General features: G+C 44.2%; 1 protein-coding gene across 1 annotated transcript in view; it reads left to right on the top strand.

The window, feature by feature from the left end:
• Positions 1-409: 409 nt before the first annotated feature.
• ntrk1 (neurotrophic tyrosine kinase, receptor, type 1) overlaps positions 410-19,218 on the top strand; it is a gene marked incomplete at its 3' end in the record, with an annotated part of 45,218 nt that continues 26,409 nt past the window's right edge. The window contains exons 1-7 of the mRNA XM_079569420.1: positions 410-560; positions 11,738-11,812; positions 12,124-12,195; positions 16,861-16,929; positions 17,212-17,366; positions 17,540-17,682; positions 17,777-17,915. Of these exons, the coding sequence (XP_079425546.1) occupies positions 481-560; positions 11,738-11,812; positions 12,124-12,195; positions 16,861-16,929; positions 17,212-17,366; positions 17,540-17,682; positions 17,777-17,915 (733 nt within the window). The 5' untranslated portion in view covers positions 410-480. The remainder of the gene's footprint in view (positions 561-11,737; positions 11,813-12,123; positions 12,196-16,860; positions 16,930-17,211; positions 17,367-17,539; positions 17,683-17,776; positions 17,916-19,218) is intronic.

Below are 19,218 nucleotides of genomic sequence, written 5' to 3' on the forward strand. Positions count from 1 at the left end.
AGACAGGACCAGAGACTGACCCATTATCCTCGAGACTGACCCGTTATCCTCAAGACAGGACCGTGATCCTTGAGACAGGACCAAGACTGACCCTCTATCCTCGGTTATCCAGGACCTTAATCCTTGAGACAGGACCAGAGACTGACCCGTTATCCTCAAGACTGACCCATTATCTAGGACCGTGATCCTCGAGACTGACCCGTTTTCCTCGAAACTGACCCACTATCCTCAAGACCGGACAGTTATCCAGGACCTTTATCCTCAAGACTAACCCGTTATCCAGGACCGTTGTCCTCGAGACTGACCCACAACCCCCCCCGGGACCTCTCGACCCGTCCCTCCCGGTCCCGTCCGAGGATGAGCGCCCCGGACCGCGCGGCCCTCCTGCTGCTGGGGGCCCTGGTGGCGGCCCCCCTGCTCCTCCTCCTGCCGGCCCCGGCCCGGGCTGGCTGCCCCGCCGCCTGCCGCTGCTCCTTCGCCATGGTGCAGTGCCTGGACCCGGACGGCGTGGTCGTGTTCCCGGCGCTGGCGGCCGCGGAGAGCGAGAACGTCACCGAGATGTGAGTACAGCCGCCCGTCGCCATGGGAACCCTCAAAATGTCAGACCATAACCTCGGAAAATGTAGAGATGTGAGTACAGCCGCCCGTCGCCATGGGAACCCTCAAAATGTCAGACCAAAACCTCTGAAATGTAGAGATTTCCATTTGAAAAAAGGGATTTTGGAAACAGTGTTGAAATATTCAGTCTTAATTTTAGTCAAAGTGATATTTTTGTGACTAAAACTGGACTAAAACTAAATTAAAAGTTTCTCATGAGACTAAAACTGTGACTAAAATGTCCAGATATTTGAGTCGACTGAAGTGAATATCAAGCATTGGCTTAAACGAGTTGATTTGAGGAAATGTTTCTTGTTTTGAGCGGTTTTCACTCATTTCGACACTTTTCCTGATCGGACCGAGTTTACTTTGCTTGTTTGAGGACATTTCAGACCAGTTCTCGGGTAAATCTCGCTTGAAATAAGAAAGTAAAATTGCCAATGAGATAAGAACAATTTTCTTTCCCCATTGGCAAAGAAAATGACCTGAAATAAGGACGAAATGTATCGAAACGAGTCAGAAACATCTCAGAACAAGTGAAATAATCTGGGACAAATGCCCAAGAACTTCTTAACTCGTCAAAGCAACTAAAATTTGGATTATTGTGCTCAGATTGAGATGTTTATACTGATCTAGTTTATTACGTTTTGCAGTGTAAGACTAAATAAAAATGAAAAGGAGAGACTAAAATCATCCAAACTTGTATTGAGCGTCTGAAAGAGCCTCAGATCATTTACATTCAGCTCTGAGCTTTGTTCATGTGGAGCAGAAACATGAAGCAGAGGAACAATATTAAACATGATTATAATGAATATTATCACACTGCAAAGTCCACTAAATTAGTCTTAAATTTAGTGGACTACATTGACGTGCAATTTTAGACGACTAAAAGTAGACTAAAATTACATTACATTTTAGTCAAAAGACTAAAACTGAATTAAAATATGTTTTCAAAATGAGCACTGTTTGGATGTTGTGTCAGTAAAAGAGTGAGATCGGTTTTGAAGAATCCACAGTCATTAAAATGTCCCGCAGGTTCTCGGGTTTGATGATGTCATGATTCCAGTCGGAGCAGATGCAAAACAACAGACCAAATGTTTCTTGTGTGACAGTGACTGACTTGTGTGAAGTTAGTCCCCCATAGTGTCCGATTTGCTTCAAAATGGTGTCATTCGATTGTGCCTCGTTTGTGCTTCGTTTGTGCTTCGTTTGTGCTTCGTTTGTGCTTCGTTTGTGCTTCGTTTGTGCTTCGTTTGTGCTTCGTTTGTGCACATAAAAATAGTGTTTGTGCCACTTCGTTTTTGAGATATTGATCATTGATTGGTAATTGGCTCAGGTCTGGGTCCTGGTCTTGGTCTGAATCTTAGTCTTGGTCTTTGTTCGGATCTTGGTCCGATCTTGTTTCGGGTCTTAGTCTTTGCTTGGTTTTAGTCTGGGTCTTAGTTCGGTTCTTAGTTCGGTTCTTAGTTCGGTTCTTAGTTCGGTTCTTAGTTCGGTTCTTAGTTCGGTTCTTAGTTCGGGTCTTGGTTCTTGGTTCGGTTCTTAGTTCGGTTCTTAGCTCGGGTCTTGGTTTTAGTCTGGGTCTTGGTTCAGGTCTTGGTTCTTGGTTCGGGTCTTGGTTCAGGTCTTGGTTCAGGTCTTGGTTTTAGTCTGGTTCTTGGTTCAGGTCTTGGTTTTAGTCTGGGTCTTGGTTCAGGTCTTGGTTTTAGTCTGGGTCTTGGTTCAGGTCTTGGTTTTAGTCTGGGTCTTGGTTTGGGTCTTGGTTCGGGTCTTGGTTCAGGTCTTGGTTTTAGTCTGGGTCTTGGTTTGGGTCTTGGTTCAGGTCTTGGTTTTAGTCTGGTTCTTGGTTCAGGTCTTGGTTTTAGTCTGGTTCTTGGTTCAGGTCTTGGTTCAGGTCTTGGTTTTAGTCTGGTTCTTGGTTCGGGTCTTGGTTTTAGTCTGGTTCTTGGTTCAGGTCTTGGTTCAGGTCTTGGTTCGGGTCTTGGTTCGGGTCTTGGTTTTAGTCTGGTTCTTGGTTCGGGTCTTGGTTTTAGTCTGGGTCTTGGTTCAGGTCTTGGTTTTAGTCTGGTTCTTGGTTCAGGTCTTGGTTCAGGTCTTGGTTTTAGTCTGGGTCTTGGTTCAGGTCTTGGTTCAGGTCTTGGTTTTAGTCTGGTTCTTGGTTCGGGTCTTGGTTTTAGTCTGGTTCTTGGTTCAGGTCTTGGTTCAGGTCTTGGTTCGGGTCTTGGTTCGGGTCTTGGTTTTAGTCTGGTTCTTGGTTCGGGTCTTGGTTTTAGTCTGGGTCTTGGTTCAGGTCTTGGTTTTAGTCTGGTTCTTGGTTCAGGTCTTGGTTCAGGTCTTGGTTTTAGTCTGGGTCTTGGTTCAGGTCTTGGTTCAGGTCTTGGTTTTAGTCTGGTTCTTGGTTCGGGTCTTGGTTTTAGTCTGGTTCTTGGTTCAGGTCTTGGTTTTACTCTGGTTCTTGGTTCGGGTCTTGGTTTATGTTTTCTGGACAGTCATAAAAGTACAAATGATTTCAAGTACGCCTTGATTAAAGAGAGGTCCCTGTTTCACACCTGCCCCCTGCTGGCCTCACACCTGCCCCCTGCTGGCCAGCCCTCACACCTGCCCCTGCTGGCCGGCCCTCACACCTGCCCCCTGCTGGCCTCACACCTGCCCCCTGCTGGCCAGCCCTCACACCTGCCCCCTGCTGGCCGGCCCTCACACCTGCCCCCTGCTGGCCAGCCCTCACACCTGCCCCCTGCTGGCCGGCCCTCACACCTGCCCCCTGCTGGCCGGCCCTCACACCTGCGCAAGTAAACTGAGCAGCGCGGCCTGATGACATCATCACACAGCGCCGTTTGTTTTTATGTCAGACAAAAGCATGAGCCATGGCACGAGAACATTTTACTTTCTCTGTCATTCCTGAGGCCGATTCACGTGAAACAAAAACGGACAAAAAAATGACAAAAAATTAAAAAAATGTGACAAAACATGACAAACAATTGACAAAAAATGGACAAAAAAATTACAAAAATGTGATTAAAAATTTGACAAAAAATTTCAAAAAAATAAAAAAAAAATGACCAAAAAAATGACAAAAATGTGACCAAAAAAATGACAAAAAAGTTACAAAAATGAGTTGAACACACAACAAAAAAATGTTGGAAAAGAAATGTGACGACGTGAGGAAAAAGATCCTCTCGGTTCAGGCGGGAGTTAAGGGGTTAACCAAGGATTGGATGATGTCAGTCTTTGCTGAAACTTAAATACGATGAATAAAAAGCTTTAAAAGTGGTAAATGAGTAACTTTTAGAATGTGGACACTGACGGTGCAAAGTTCACCGTCCTGGTGCAGGCACTGGATCAAGTGACTCTGACAGATGTGTCGTTCATGGGCAGGAACATCTGTGTGTTTGCTGGTGTCCGGGGGCGGACTTGGCCATATGTCCTGGATTCTGGAAGAGCAACAGAAGGGCCACCGGCTCTAGGGTCACCGGTCTGGCCCCTCACTTTACCTTATACCCTTACCCCCGGGCGTGACCGAGCTTTACCCAAATCTAAAAGCTTAAAAGAAAAGCATCCAAGAACAAAAATGTGCTGGAAAAGCAACAAAAAGAGACGAAAACAAACATCAACAAACAAAAATTCCAGGTGTGACAAAAAGTTACCGTCACTTTTCTAGATTTTATCTTTCAAATGAGGCGCTACAGTGTCGCTCTCCAGTCAAGAAGCTTTTGGATTTGGGTAAAGCCGAACTGGAGAAAATGCTCTCGGTTAAAGGGGCTATAAGGAGTTTAAAAATGTTACTTAAAAGTATTTTCCTCCCCCACATGTTCCTCCATGTCCTCATGACCTGTTCACCACAACTGCCTCTAAAGCTGCAGTTACACGTATGACCTGAGGGGGCAGTAGTGAGTATAAAATGACTAACTTGCATCTAGCCCCGTTAACCCCTGAACCGAGCACATTTTCTCCAGTTTGGCTTTACCCCAATCCAAAAGCTTCTGGAAAAAAGGTGTGAAAATAGCAACAAAAACTGAGACGAAAACAATGATGGAAATGTGACAAAAATGTGACAAAAAATGGACAAAAAAATGACAAAAAATGTGACAAAAATGTGACAAAAATGTGACAAAAAATGACAAAAAAAATGACAAAAAAATGACAAAGAATGTGACAAAAATGTGACAAAAAATGACAAAAAAAGGACAAAAAAATGACCAAAAATGGACAAAAAATGGACAAAAAAATGGACAAAAATATGACCAAAAATGACCAAAAATGTGACAAAAATGTGACAAAAATGTGACAAAAATGTGACAAAAAAATGACAAAAAATGTGACAAAAAATGACAAAAAAGACAAAAAATGACAAAAAAATGACAAAAAAATGACAAAAATGGACAAAAAAATGACAAAAAAATGACAAAAAATGACAAAAATGTGACAAAAATGTGACAAAAAAATGACAAAAAAGACAAAAAATGACAAAAAAAACGACAAAAAAATGACAAAAAATGACAAAAAATGACAAAAAAATGGACAAAAAAATGACAAAAAATGTGACAAAAATGTGACAAAAATGTGACAAAAATGTGACAAAAAATGACAAAAAATGACCAAAAAAATGACAAAAAATGTGACAAAAATGTGACAAAAATGTGACAAAAAATGACAAAAAAAATGACAAAAAATGACAAAGAATGTGACAAAAATGTGACAAAAAATGACAAAAAAAGGACAAAAAAATGACAAAAAATGGACAAAAAATGGACAAAAAAATGGACAAAAATATGACCAAAAATGACCAAAAATGTGACAAAAATGTGACAAAAATGTGACAAAAAAATGACAAAAAATGTGACAAAAAATGACAAAAAAGACAAAAAATGACAAAAAAATGACAAAAATGTGACAAAAATGTGACAAAAATGGACAAAAAAATGACAAAAAAATGACCAAAAATGACCAAAAATGTGACAAAAATGTGACAAAAAAATGACAAAAAAGACAAAAAATGACAAAAAAAATGACCAAAAAATGACAAAAAATGACAAAAAATGTGACAAAAATGTGACAAAAATGTGACAAAAATGTGACAAAAAAATGACAAAAAAGACAAAAAATGACAAAAAAATGACAAAAAAATGACAAAAAATGACAAAAAATGACAAAAAAATGGACAAAAAAATGAGGTTTACAGCCTAAAGACCAGTGTAACACCTCATATGAAAGCTAAGACCGAACAGATCCTGACTTTTTAGTTTTGTGGGCCCCGTGTCGCTTCATTATTGTGTTTTTCTGGCTCTTTTTTTTGTCACTTTCTGTTGAGAAAATGAGCTTGGTTCAGAAGAGGCTGAAGAAGTTAAACCTCGAACCTCCTTCTAAAACTTTAAATGCCCCGGATGTCCCCCCCAGAATCCTCACGTTCACCAGGTTCATCATTTTATCTCCAGGGCCCGGTTTGGGAGTCAGTCAAAGACACCTCGAGTCACAAACACCGGCGCTTCTTCTTTTCAAAATGTGTTTCATCTGCTTGAAAATAACAACTGCTTTTTCAACATTCAGCTACACCGAAGATTTAGGCTGAAATAAAACTTTTTACAATCGAATGGATTTGGATTTAAAGTCTAACTAGTATTTAACCTCTTAACTCCCGCCTGAACCGAGAGGATCTTTTTCCTCACGTCATCACATTTTTTTTCCTTCATTTTTTTGTTGGTTATTCAACACATTTCTGTAACTTTATTGTCACTTTTTTGTCACATTTTTGTCAATTTTTCGTCAATTTTTTGTCAAATTTTTATCAATTTTTTATCATTTTTATGTCACATTTTGTCACATTTTTGTCATTTTTTTGTCCATTTTTTGTAATTTTTTTTGTTAAATTTTGATCACATTTTTGTAATTTTTTTGTCCCATTTGTCATTTTTTCTAGTCATTTTTTTGTAATTTTTTTGTCACATTTTTGTCATTTTTTGACAAAATGGACAAAATGAAAAAATGATAAAAAATGTCATAAAAATTTGACACAAAAATGTGAGAAAAATTTTTTTTAATGAAATTTTGTGTCATTTTTTTGTCACATTTGTCACATTTTTGTCATTTTTTTGTATTTTTTTGTATTTTTTTGTATTTTTTTGTATTTTTTTGTATTTTTTTGTATTTTTTTGTATTTTTTTGTATTTTTTTGTCACATTTTTTGTAATTTTTTTGTAATTTTTTGGTCAAATTTTTATGAAATTTTTTATCATTTTTATGTCACATTTTTGTCATTTTTTTGTCCATTTTTTGTCCATTTTTTGTCCATTTTTTGTAATTTTTTTGTTAAATTCTGATCAAATTTTTTGTCATTTTTTTGTCACATTTTTGTCACATTTTTGTCATTTTTTTGTCAAATTCTTGTGACATTTTTTCCACTTTTCCATCAACTTTTTGTCACTTTTTTATCAATGTTTTCTTGCTTTTTTGTCACATTTCCATCATTGTTTTCGTCTCAGTTTTCTTGCTATTTTCTCACCTTTTTTCCAGAAGCTTTTGGATTGGGGTAAAGCCAAACTGGAGAAAATGTGCTCTGTTCAGGCGGGAGTTAAGGGGTTTTAACCGCCACAAAATTAAACGCTCCAGTCTATGTGCAAAATTCCTGGGACGGCATTTGAAGGAAGGGGGCCCGGGGGGGAAACTCTTTTAAACATGAGCTGCTCTTCCTGCAGTTTGAAAGATAATTATAATGTATTTATTTGTTAGTGTTTCTGTCAGTGGTTCCCCTGCCGCGCCCCGGCCCCTGTATACTGGGATGCGGCCCTGCTCACAGTAGCTTCTGCACAGTCATCAGTCCCTTTATCACTGGGCTCATGTGTGAAGGAGCAAAATACACCGAAAAAACCCTCGATTTGTGTTGATGAATCAGTTCTGAGCCTCGTGGTTCTGCAAAAACAGGAACTGAAACAATGGACTGAACGTTTTCTTGTCCTTAATAAACTTCACTCACTGTAGAAAACTTTTAATGCGTCCAAAGAAACATTTCCTCATTTTCGAGCTGTATCGATCAGACGCCGCTGTCGGGAAACTGAACATGTGGATCATGAACAGAAACACAGATGTGAATCCTGATCTTTCACTCAAATCAGTCAAATCCATAAAGTCACAGCGAGTCACGGAGCCTCAGGTCACACCATCTTAAACTAGAAAAATGACTTAAAATCACCTGAATAAAGGTCTTTTTATGTTAAATTTGAGTCGGTTTGAACTAATCTGAGATCAGATAAAAACAGCAATGCCAATGGAAATCAAACCAATTCACTTTTCTGTAAAAAGTGTTTATTTTTCACTTGAAATTATACAAAATAATCTGATTTAAGAGAAAACTTGTGCTTGTTCCATCGGCAAGAATAGGCTTGATCGCCTTTAAGGCCAGACCAAATCCACTCAATCTTTAGACTTGACCTCTTAACCTCTTACCACCAGCCTGAACCAAATGCATTCTGTCCTCTTTGGCTGTTATATAGGCCTGTGTAACGCCTCATTTGAAAGCTAAGACCCACAAAACTGATCTTTTTCCTCGCGTTGTTGCTGTGTTGCTTCACCTTTTGTATGATTTTCTTTTTTCCTTTTTTTTTTTTGGTCACATTTTTGTAGAATTTTTATCATTTTTTTGTTGAATTTTTGTCACATTTTTGTTGAATTTTTTGTCACATTTTTGTTGAATTTTTTGTCACATTTTTGTTGAATTTTTGTCACAGTTTTGTTGAATTTTTGTCACATTTTTGTTGAATTTTTTGTCACATTTTTGTTGAATTTTTTGTCACAGTTTTGTTGAATTTTTGTCACAGTTTTGTTGAATTTTTGTCACATTTTTGTTGAATTTTTTGTCACATTTTTGTAGAATTTTTTGTCACATTTTTGTTGAATTTTTGTCACAGTTTTGTTGAATTTTTGTCACATTTTTGTTGAATTTTTGTTGAATTTTTGTTGAATTTTTGTCACATTTTTGTTGAATTTTTGTTGAATTTTTGTCACATTTTTGTCACATTTTTGCTGCGTTTACATCGTTACATGCAGCTTTTTGATTAGGGTAAAGCCGAACTGGAGAAAATGGGATCCGTTCAGGTGGGAGTTAAGAGGTTAATTCAAGTAGATTTCAGTCATTTCTTAGTATTCTTAGAGTATTCTTTTAGGATTATGGTCTAAAAGCTGCTCTGCTGAGACATTTTAAGGAACTGACAGTATTTTTTGACATTTCTAGAGAACTTTAACAGGCAGTCGAGCTCTGATTTGGGTCATAATTTTTCTCAAAATCATCTCGAGGGATAATATGGAAGCTGCTTTTTGGAAGATCTGCAAATGTGGAATATCAGAGAAAATAAAAACAAATGTGTGAAAGTATTTTTCTGCTTAAACGTGTGAGAGGCTCTGAGCCCATCTGCCCCACACACACACACACACACACACACACACACACACGCCCATTACCCTGAGCCAGATTCATCACACACTCAGCGATAAATCCAATTTTGAGAATTGCCAGTCAGTGCCCCCGCCGGGAACAAAGGATGATCTACAGCCACTTAGAGCGAGCGCCGAGGCAACAGGCGGAGCACCTGCCAGTAACCGGATCAGAGGCCGAGTCCCAGAGCCGAGCGCCGTCCCGAGCACGCCGTCCCCGACACAGGCATGCGGCGGCGTCCTGGAATATACGCCCGCGCCACTGATGGAATAACCTGGTCGTTCAGGATGTTCTCATGAACCTCCTCTCCACAGCCCAGGGCCTGGTCCACTCAGGGACTAACGTGACGTGAACAAACGCTGGCCTCTGATTGGCCAACGAGAGCAAGGCCCGCCCTCACTGTTAAGCAGGTCACACGGATTCAATATTTCAAAAAATCATACACTGTTCTAAAGGGGATTTAGTCAATTCTAGCATTTGGCTGCTGTTAGCACAACTTCAGCCGCTGTTAGCACAACTTTACCCACTGTTAGCACAACTTTAGCCGCTTTTAGCATAAGATTAGATGGTGTTAGCATAACTTTAGCCACTGTTAGCATAACTTTAGCCGCTGTTACCACAACTTTAGCCACTGTTAGCACAACTTTAGCCGCTGTTACCACAACTTTAGCCGCAGTTAGCACAACTTTAGCCGCTGTTACCACAACTTTAGCCGCAGTTAGCACAACTTTAGCCGCTGTTACCACAACTTTAGCCACTGTTAGCACAACTTTAGCCGCTGTTACCACAACTTTAGCCGCAGTTAGCACAACTTTAGCCGCTGTTACCACAACTTTAGCCGCTGTTAGCACAACTTTAGCCGCTGTCAGCACAACTTTAGCCACTGTTAGCACAACTTTAGCCGCTGTTACCACAACTTTAGCCACTGTTAGCACAACTTTAGCCACTGTTAGCACAACTTTAGCCGCTGTTACCACAACTTTAGCCACTGTTACCACAGCTTTAGCCACTGTTACCACAACTTTAGCCACTGTTAGCACAACTTTAGCCGCTGTTAGCACAACTTTAGCCGCTGTCAGCACAACTTTAGCCGCTGTTAGCACAACTTTAGCTGATGTTAGTATAAGATTAGATGGTGTTAGCATAACTTTAGCCACTGTTGGCACAACTTCAGCCGCTGTTAGCACAACTTCAGCCACTGTTAGCATAACTTTAGCCACTGTTAGCATAACATTAGCTGGTGTTAGCACTACTTTAGCTGTTAGCACAACTTCAGCCGCTGTTAGCACTACTTTAGCTGTTAGCACAACTTCAGCCACTGTTAGCACAACATTAGCTGGTGTTAGCACTACTTTAGCTGTTAGCATATTGCATACCTTCATAGTTCGTCTTTCCCCATTCAAAAAATTGGGAAAATGGGAGAAAATTGGGGCAAAATAAGAAAAAGAAATGGGACTGGTGAGGCAGGAGGAGAGGGGCAGGAGGAGTCGGGGCAGGAGGAGATGAAGAGAGGGGCAGGAGGAGAGGGTAACGAGGAGTTGGGCAGGAGGAGACGGGGCAGGAGGAGTCGGGGCAGGAGGAGTCGGGGCAGGAGGAGATGAAGAGAGGGGCAGGAGGAGAGGGGCAGGAGGAGATGGGGCAGGAGGAGATGAAGAGAGGGGCAGGAGGAGAGGGGCAGGCGGAGTTGGGGCAGGAGGAGATGAAGAGAGGGGCAGTAGGAGAGGGGCAGGAGGAGACGGGGCAGGAGGAGTTGGGGCAGGAGGAGTTGGGGGCAGTAGGAGAGGGTAACGAGGAGTTGGGCAGGAGGAGTTGGGCAGGAGGAGTCGGGGCAGGAGGAGTTGGGGCAGGAGGAGTCGGGGCAGGAGGAGTTGGGGCAGGAGGAGTCGGGGGCAGGAGGAGTCGGGGGCAGGAGGAGTCGGGGCAGGAGGAGTTGGGGCAGGAGGAGTTTGGGCAGGAGGAGTTGAGGGGCAGGAGGAGTTGGGGGCAGGAGGAGTTGGGGGCAGTAGGAGAGGGTAACGAGGAGTTGGGCAGGAGGAGTTGGGGCAGGAGGAGTTGGGGCAGGAGGAGTCGGGGCAGGAGGAGTTGGGGCAGGAGGAGTTGGGGCAGGAGGAGTCGGGGGCAGGAGGAGTCGGGGCAGGAGGAGTTGAGGGGCAGGAGGAGTCGGGGGCAGGAGGAGTCGGGGCAGGAGGAGTTGGGGCAGGAGGAGTTTGGGCAGGAGGAGTTGAGGGGCAGGAGGAGTTGGGGGCAGGAGGAGTCGGGGGCAGGAGTTGGGGGTGATGGGGTGGGGCCGTATCGAGTGCCGCATTGATCTGCAGAGCTCGTCCTCAGAGGGATCTCGTGTCTGCTCCAGTGGAAAGTGACTCATTAGGAGCTCCATCAGGCCGGGCCCACGTCACCGCCCCCCCCCCCCCTCCCCCGGCCTCCCCTGGCCTCCTCCACCTCCTCCAACCCCCCCCCCCCCACTGTGGAAACATGACTGTAGGAGCCGAGAATCACACTGACTCCTGACTCCACAAACACAACATTTTTTAGGCCCGGGAAGAATTTCTGAATGACCCCAAAACGACGGGATATTAATCCAACCCACAGGGGGCGCCAGATGTAGAAAACAACAGCACACAATTGTTTATATTATGGCGGCCATTTCTTTTTTATATATATATATATTTACAGTAGAAAGATGTGGACAGTGACCCGAGGTGTGTGTTTGTGCCGCAGATACGTGGAGAACCAGGCCGGAGTGGAGAACATCACAGACCTGGACCTCGTCAACTTCAAGGAGCTGCGAAACCTGTGAGGACAACACACGACAACACACATACACACGACAACACACATACACACATACACACATACACACAACAACACACATACACACAACAACACACAACACCACACAACAACACACAACACCAAGCCACGGTGAAGGAAGGGCCTTTGACGTAGCAGTTTTTGGAGTAAATCTCTGGAGTGGATCATGAAGCAGGTTCCACAGGTTCCACAGGTTCCACAGGTTCCACAGGTTCCACAGGTTCCACAGGTTCCACAGGTTCCTCCTTCGGTGCAGGATGAGCTGAAGTTCCTCTGTGTTTCTTGTGTTGCAGAACCGTCACGTTGTGCAAACTGCGCTTCATCTCAGCCAACGCCTTCCAGAACAACCTGAAGCTGCAGTACGTGTGAGTACCTGCTTCACTCCAACTCTTCCACACGGGGCGGACCGGCCACATGTCCTGTGTTCTGGAAGAGCAACAGAAGGGCCACTGGCTCTAGGGCCCCCGGTCTGGCCTCTCACTTTACCTTATACCCTCACCCCCGGGCGCAACCGAGCTTTACCCGAATCTAAAAGCTTAAAAGAAAAGCATCCAAGAACAAGAATGTGCTGGAAAAGCAACAAAGAAGTGACGAAAACAAAACAAAATGTGACAAAAACGTGACGACAAAGCGAGGAAAAAACAACAAAAACATGACCAAAAAACCCCCCCCAAAAAACAAGAGACGAAAACACGCCAAAAAGCCACGAAAAGGTAAGGAAAAAGCAGCAAAAAAGCAACAAATCATCACTTTTCTAGATTTTATCTTTCAAATGAGGCGCTACAGTGTTGCTCTCCAGTCAAGAAGCTTTTGGATTTGGGTAAAGCCGAACTGGAGAAAATGCTCTCGGTTAAAGGGGCTAAAAGGAGTTTAAAAATGTTACTTAAAAGTATTTTCCTCCCCCACATGTTCCTCCATGTCCTCATGACCTGTTCACCACAACTGCCTCTAAAATCCTGCACCAGCTTAATATAGAAGCTGCAGTTACACGTATGACCTGAGGGGGCAGTAGTGAGTATAACATGACTAACTTGCATCTAGCCTCTTTAAGGCGGGGGGTAAGAGGATAAATATGTATGTGTGGAAGCATTTACGCTAATTTGGGCCAAAAGCAGAGACGCGGCGACTCTAATCTCTGATCTGACGACAGCTGGTGACTCGTTTAGGATAATCCCTGTCTCCGTGTTCGCCTCCGTGTTCGAGCCCGTGTTTGTCTCCGTGTTTGTCTCCGTGTTCGAGCCCGTGTTTGTCTCCGTGTTGGAGCCCGTGTTTCCAGAGCACGGCGGTGGCGGCGGCGGCGGCGGCTGATGGCTCTGATAAGCCTCACTCTGGCTCCTGAAGACCCCTGGACTCGCTCACTCTGCAGATTATCGACGGCTGATGCATAATAAATACACTCCACCGAGGGTCCATTATCACTTAGTCAATAGACAGAGGCGGGGAGTGGAGGAGGCAGCAGACACCAGAGCCCACGCACATGCAGAGAGCGCCACAGAGAGCGCCGCAGAGAGCGCCACAGAGAGCGCCACAGAGAGAGCGCCACAGAGAGCGCCACGCGTTCAGCAGAAGAAGAAGAGAAACGTTTTTTGGAGGAACTTTTCAGCATTAAATAAATAAGCTGGAGCATAACATGACAGAAGGAGCTGAAATAAGAGGGTTTCATGTAAGAACAGGGATCACTTCGCTCTCGCACGTCTACAGATCGTTGGTTTCAAATTGTGCGGCCAAACGGACAACCGCAAGATGGCCGCCACGTTTGCCATGGCAACAGTTGTTATTTCTATCATGGTGTCATGACCAAAGTTTTTTAATAAACGCTAGATGGGACGTGGCCATAGTGATACGTTTGAACGAATGGCAGTTGTGGCGGCCATCTTGTGCCCGGCCCTTTAACCCAGTGCTGTGATCAAACAGAAACGCCATCATTTCCCTGACACTGCTGTGCTTTATGTAAGGATTGAACAACTCGGAGCCGCATTAGACGGTTCTAACGCCCGACACAGTGTTGTTCCTCCTGCTTTATAACGTCTAACGCGGCTCCTCGTTGTTTAATCCGCTTATACCAGGGTCCCACAAACGTAACATTTATAATAAATGTTTTTTTCATTGACTAAACTCACTAAATCTGCCAGACTACGGGACTATTTTGTGTGGGTTATTAGCCGGTCACTGAAGGCTGGTCTCAGAGCGAGTCATTCTCCGCAGCTATTACGAGGATCTCAGTCAGGCTCAACGACACAACATCAGCACAGAATCACAACACAACAGGACTAACCCGGAAACACTTTTCCCTGGAAGTAAACACCGATATGCGCCACTCGTGGGCACGAGTTATTTACCTTTTACAAGGTTTAACCTGAAGCTAAAGCTAGCTAGCTCAACCAGCTCAACTGTTTATGGAAACAGCTGCGGTGGAGTCGCTCACACCTGGGCCCCCCCAACTGAAACTTTTATGTTTGACTTTACTAATCCAGACAAAGATGCTTCAATGCAGGATCATTTTATGTACGCCTGAAAATGATGAATAGCCTTAACCGTTTCCAATAGAAATGTAAAGCTCATATGTTATTAACAGTAGCTAACCTAGCTGCTCACTCTCCTCTACAAACATTTAGCAAACACTAAATCCATCTCATACGTTCCTGTCAGTCACTAATTACGCCTTTATCTGATTCAGCTGTGTCATGCGTTGCTATGGCGACGCCACAGCGGAGTGATATCCCAGTGATTTAACTACCGGACTACGTGTGCGGTTACACCAAAATAATGCACCAGCCAATCAGAATCCAAGATGCACCCAGACCATGGTATAAATTGATTTATGTCACCCCTCCCGGAGCCGCCACCTTAACGTGGTGGAGGGTTTGAGCCTGAATGATCCTGGAGCTCGGGGCTTCGTGCCCCTGTACAGGCACAGAGCCTCTTATGAGAGACCAACAGGCCCGGGTAGAACCATGAGGCCGACCTTCTGTGCACCCACCACCTGCAGCGGGCGCCATAGGGGCTGGTGTAGTGACCCGGAAACGGACAAGTGGAAAAAAAATTGATGGATGAGTTATTTCAGTTTTACGAGAGGCTCAGACTTTAGCTCCATTTTGTTCATGGATTTTCCTCTGTCAACGTCTTCAAATCATTCACTTCTATTTAAATCAAATACAACATTAGTTTCCTTCTTTAACCTCTTAACTCCCGCCTGAAATGAGAGGATCTTTTTCCTCACGTCATCTGATTTTATTTCCATCATTTTTTTGTTGGGTGTTCAACTCATTTTTGTAGCTTTTTTGTCATTTTTTCGGCAATTTTTTGTCATTTTTTGGTCACATTTTTGTAATTTTTTCGTCCATTTTTTAATCAAATTTTTGTCATTTTTTGGTCAATTTTTTTGTCAATTTCTTGTGACATTTTTGTGACATTTTTGCAGGAAAACAATAGGAAACAATAAACCAATCACTACCCATGAGCGTCTCACATTCTGCTGTGGGATCAGTGAAAATGCATTGGTGGTACAGTCCAAGATGGCCGCCACGTCGTAAAAAGCCACATTGGGCCTCGTTATAAAAGCTACAAACATGTTTTCGGAAGAGTTTAAAGCGTCCACATTGATCTGAATCTTGACGTGCGAGACATGAAGGACCGCGCGGCGTCTATTCCCGGCCCTTCTCGCCGTGGGCGTGGCGGGAGTGGAGCGGGTAACGGATCGGCCCCTGTGGCTCGACCCGCGCGACATGAGCTAAAGAACAGGGACAACAAATACTTGAACTCTTGGCCCGGGTGGCGCGCGGGGATCGGGTTCTCGGAGCGCGAGCCCAGGGGGGATAGAGTGACCACCGGGGGCAGCATCGCATTAACTGTCACACACAATCACCGAGGAGGAGGTGCTCGTCTTTAACGGACCTGATCCTGAACCTCACGTCGCGCTCCGGAGTTTGATGATGTCATAAATGTGGACAGAAACAGAGCCTTCCATGTTAGAAACGGAGCGGAAAATCGATGCAGACTGTCCACTTAGCTTTGCTGCCGAGGCCGAGACGGAACGTTTACTCTGGATTTACTTTAGCAAAGCTTTTCTAAAGCATCACAATGAAGGCTTATTTTGAAACTAATATATTCATTTTGACCTTATTATTAAGAGCTAAACTGGCATTTTATTTGTTGTTGTTCACAAGGACCCTCTGACCATCCTCCATTCACACACAACATTCATGACTACATGAGAGAACATGCAAACTCCAGAAAGGCCCCGCCCACGGATCAAACCTGGGACCTTCGAGCTGTGAAGCACGAGCACTAAGCACTGTCATCTCCAAAGCACATTCAGATAATGCAATTAATTGAAATGTGATTACGATTTCGATTACAACAGTAAACGATTACAAAATTAGCATAATCGCAAAAAAATGCCTTCAGTCACGTAAACACAGCGCAGACGGCGTTAGCATTTAGCCTCTCCCTCTCTCCTCTATAGCTCCAAAACAGGTGAAGATAGAAGCTAACAAGCTCTTCCACGTTTTCCCTATTTAAATATGGTTACGTGAAGTGTTCCACTACAAAGTATTATTGCACAAAATTAAACAATGTGGATTTTCTAAGCGGATAAAAGGGGGAACTATATTGTAAGGCGTAATAATACCAGGAGTAGTTCGAAATCTGCGCAGTAATCTTCACTTTACTGTGCGGATGCCAAACTACTCCTATATTTAAATAGGGAAAACGTGGAAGAGCTTGGTAGCTTCTATCTGGACCTGTTTTGGAGCTATAGAGGAGAGAGGGAGAGGCTAAATGCTAACGCCGTCTGCGCTGTGTTTACGTGACTGGAGGCACGGGGGAAGATCAGACAGGTCCTAAAGAACTCGTCAAAGCTCAGGTAAGAACATATCTCAGTATGGAAAAACTGTGGCCTATTCCTTTAAGAATCTCTTCTCCTGGAGAGTCCTGGCTCCAAAGAGGATCCCATTGTACATGTTTTAGGTCGGGGAAAGCAGAGCAGAGAATGTTCGGATGCTACATGAACCCGTGTGTTTGTTTTACAGGAATCTGGCGTCCAACTCCCTGGAGCACATCAGCTGGAAGGTCTTTCACTTCCTGCCTCTGCTGAGTCTGTGAGTACTTTAGAGTACTACAGTACTGTACCCAATATCCACTGTGAGTACTTCACATTAGACTCACATCACGACAGGGTCTGGAGATTAGAAACACAGGACAGGTCTCCCCAGGGTGCTCTGACTCTGTCTGTCTCCTCAGGGTGCTCTGACTCTGCCTGTCTCCTCAGGGTGCTCTGACTCTGACTGTCTCCCCAGGGTGCTCTGACTCTGCCTGTCTCCTCAGGGTGCTCTGACTCTGCCTGTCTCCCCAGGGTGCTCTGACTCTGCCTGTCTCCCCAGGGTGCTCCGGGACAACCCCCTGCTGTGCTCCTGTGAGCTGCACTGGCTGCAGCAGTGGCAGAGGAGCGGCCGGGCAGACCTGGACTCTCAGCCTCTGTCCTGCCTGGAGGGTCATGAGGAGGAGGCGCTCAGCTCCCTGACCATCCACAACTGCAGTAGGTCTCTTAGCTTAGGCTCCTCCCCCACAGCTCCCAGACCACGCCCCCACAGCCAACACTCCCTGACCACGCCCCCACAGCCAACACTCCCTGACCACGCCCCCACAGCCAACACGCCCTGACCACGCCCCCACAGCCAACACGCCCTGACCACGCCCCCTTTCCCGCAGGCCTCCCTGACGTCACCATTCTACTGGCCAACAACCGGGTCCAGGAGGGGGGCAACCTGACCTTCGAGTGCCACGTGACCGGGAGCCCCACGCCCCGCGCCCGCTGGAGGACGGAGCAGCTGCGCTCGCCCTTCACCACACAGGTGAGCCCCGCCCCGGCGCCACACACGCCCCGCCCCCACACACGCCCCGCCCCCACACGGCAGAAACACTGACCCGCTCTGTCGCCCCCTGCAGGAGCGGATCTGGGGCTCCACCTTAGAGCACGTCCTGTTTCTCACCAACGTGTCGTCCGCCGACAACCTGCACAACCTGACGTGTGAGGCGGAGAACCAGGCGGGGCCGGGCAGCGACACCGTGCCCCTGGACATCCAGTGTGAGTGACCACAACCCTCACCCACACCCACCGGGACTCGGGGAAAAGCACCAAAACAGCCACAAAAATTCAATAAAAATGTGACAAAAATTCAATTGAAAAATGACAAAAATTCAACAAAAATGTGACAAAAATTCAACAAAAATGTGACAAAAATTCAACAAAAAAATTACAAAAACTCAATAAAAATGTGACAAAAACTCAATAAAAATGTGACAAAAATTCAATTAAAAAATGACAAAAATTCAATTAAAAAATGACAAAAATTCAACAAAAATGTGACAAAAATTCAACAAAAAAATGACAAAAATTCAACAAAAAAATGACAAAAATTCAATTAAAAAATGACAAACATTCAACAAAAATGTGACAAAAATTCAACAAAAATGTGACAAAAATTCGACAAAAAAATGACAAAAAATCAACAAAAAAATGAAAAAAATTCAATTAAAAAATGAAAAAAATTCAACAAAAATGTGACAAAAAAATACAAAAGGTGACACAACACAGCAACAACGTGAGGAAAAAGATCAGTATTGTGGGTCTTAGCTTTCAAATGAGGTGTTACACAAACCTATATAATGGCCAAAGACAACATAATGCATTTGGTTCAGGCGGGAGTTAAGGGGTTAAAGGGGCCAGATGCAAGTTAGTCATTTTATACTCACTACTGCCACCTCAGGTCATACGTGTAACTGCAGCTTTAGAGGCAGTTGTGGTGAACAGGTCATGAGGACATGGAGGAACATGTGGGGGGAGGAAAATACTTTTAAGGAACATTTTTAAGCTCCTTATAGCCCCTTTAACCGAGAGCATTTTCTCCAGTTCGGCTTTAGCCAAATCCAAAAGCTTCTTGACTGGAGAGCGACACTGTAGCGCCTCATTTGAAAGATAAAATCTAGAAAAGTGATGGTAACTTTTTGTCACACCTGGAATTTTCGTCTCTTTTTGTTGCTTTTCCAGCACATTCTTGTTCTCGGATGCTTTTCTTTTAAGCTTTTAGATTTGGGTAAAGCTCGGCTGTGCCCGGGGGTGAGGGTATAAGGTAAAGTGAGAGGCCGGACCGGGGGCCTTAGAGCCAGTGGCCCTTCTGTTGCTCTTCCAGAACACAGGACATATGGCCGGTCCGCCCCCGGTCTGAGCCGAGGGTCCCAAGAGGATTTCAAGAAACAAAAAAGGGACGTAATGATCGTGTTTTCAAAAACATTCAAAAGAATTAACAATAATGTGAGTACGATCTGCACATTTACTATATTAGGTTAGTGTCCAATGTGTGAAAAATGGGGAGTTATTTGGGGAAAAT

The sequence above is a fragment of the Gobius niger genome (assembly GCF_951799975.1).
Source record: "Gobius niger genome assembly, chromosome: 13".
NCBI lineage: Eukaryota > Metazoa > Chordata > Actinopteri > Gobiiformes > Gobiidae > Gobius > Gobius niger.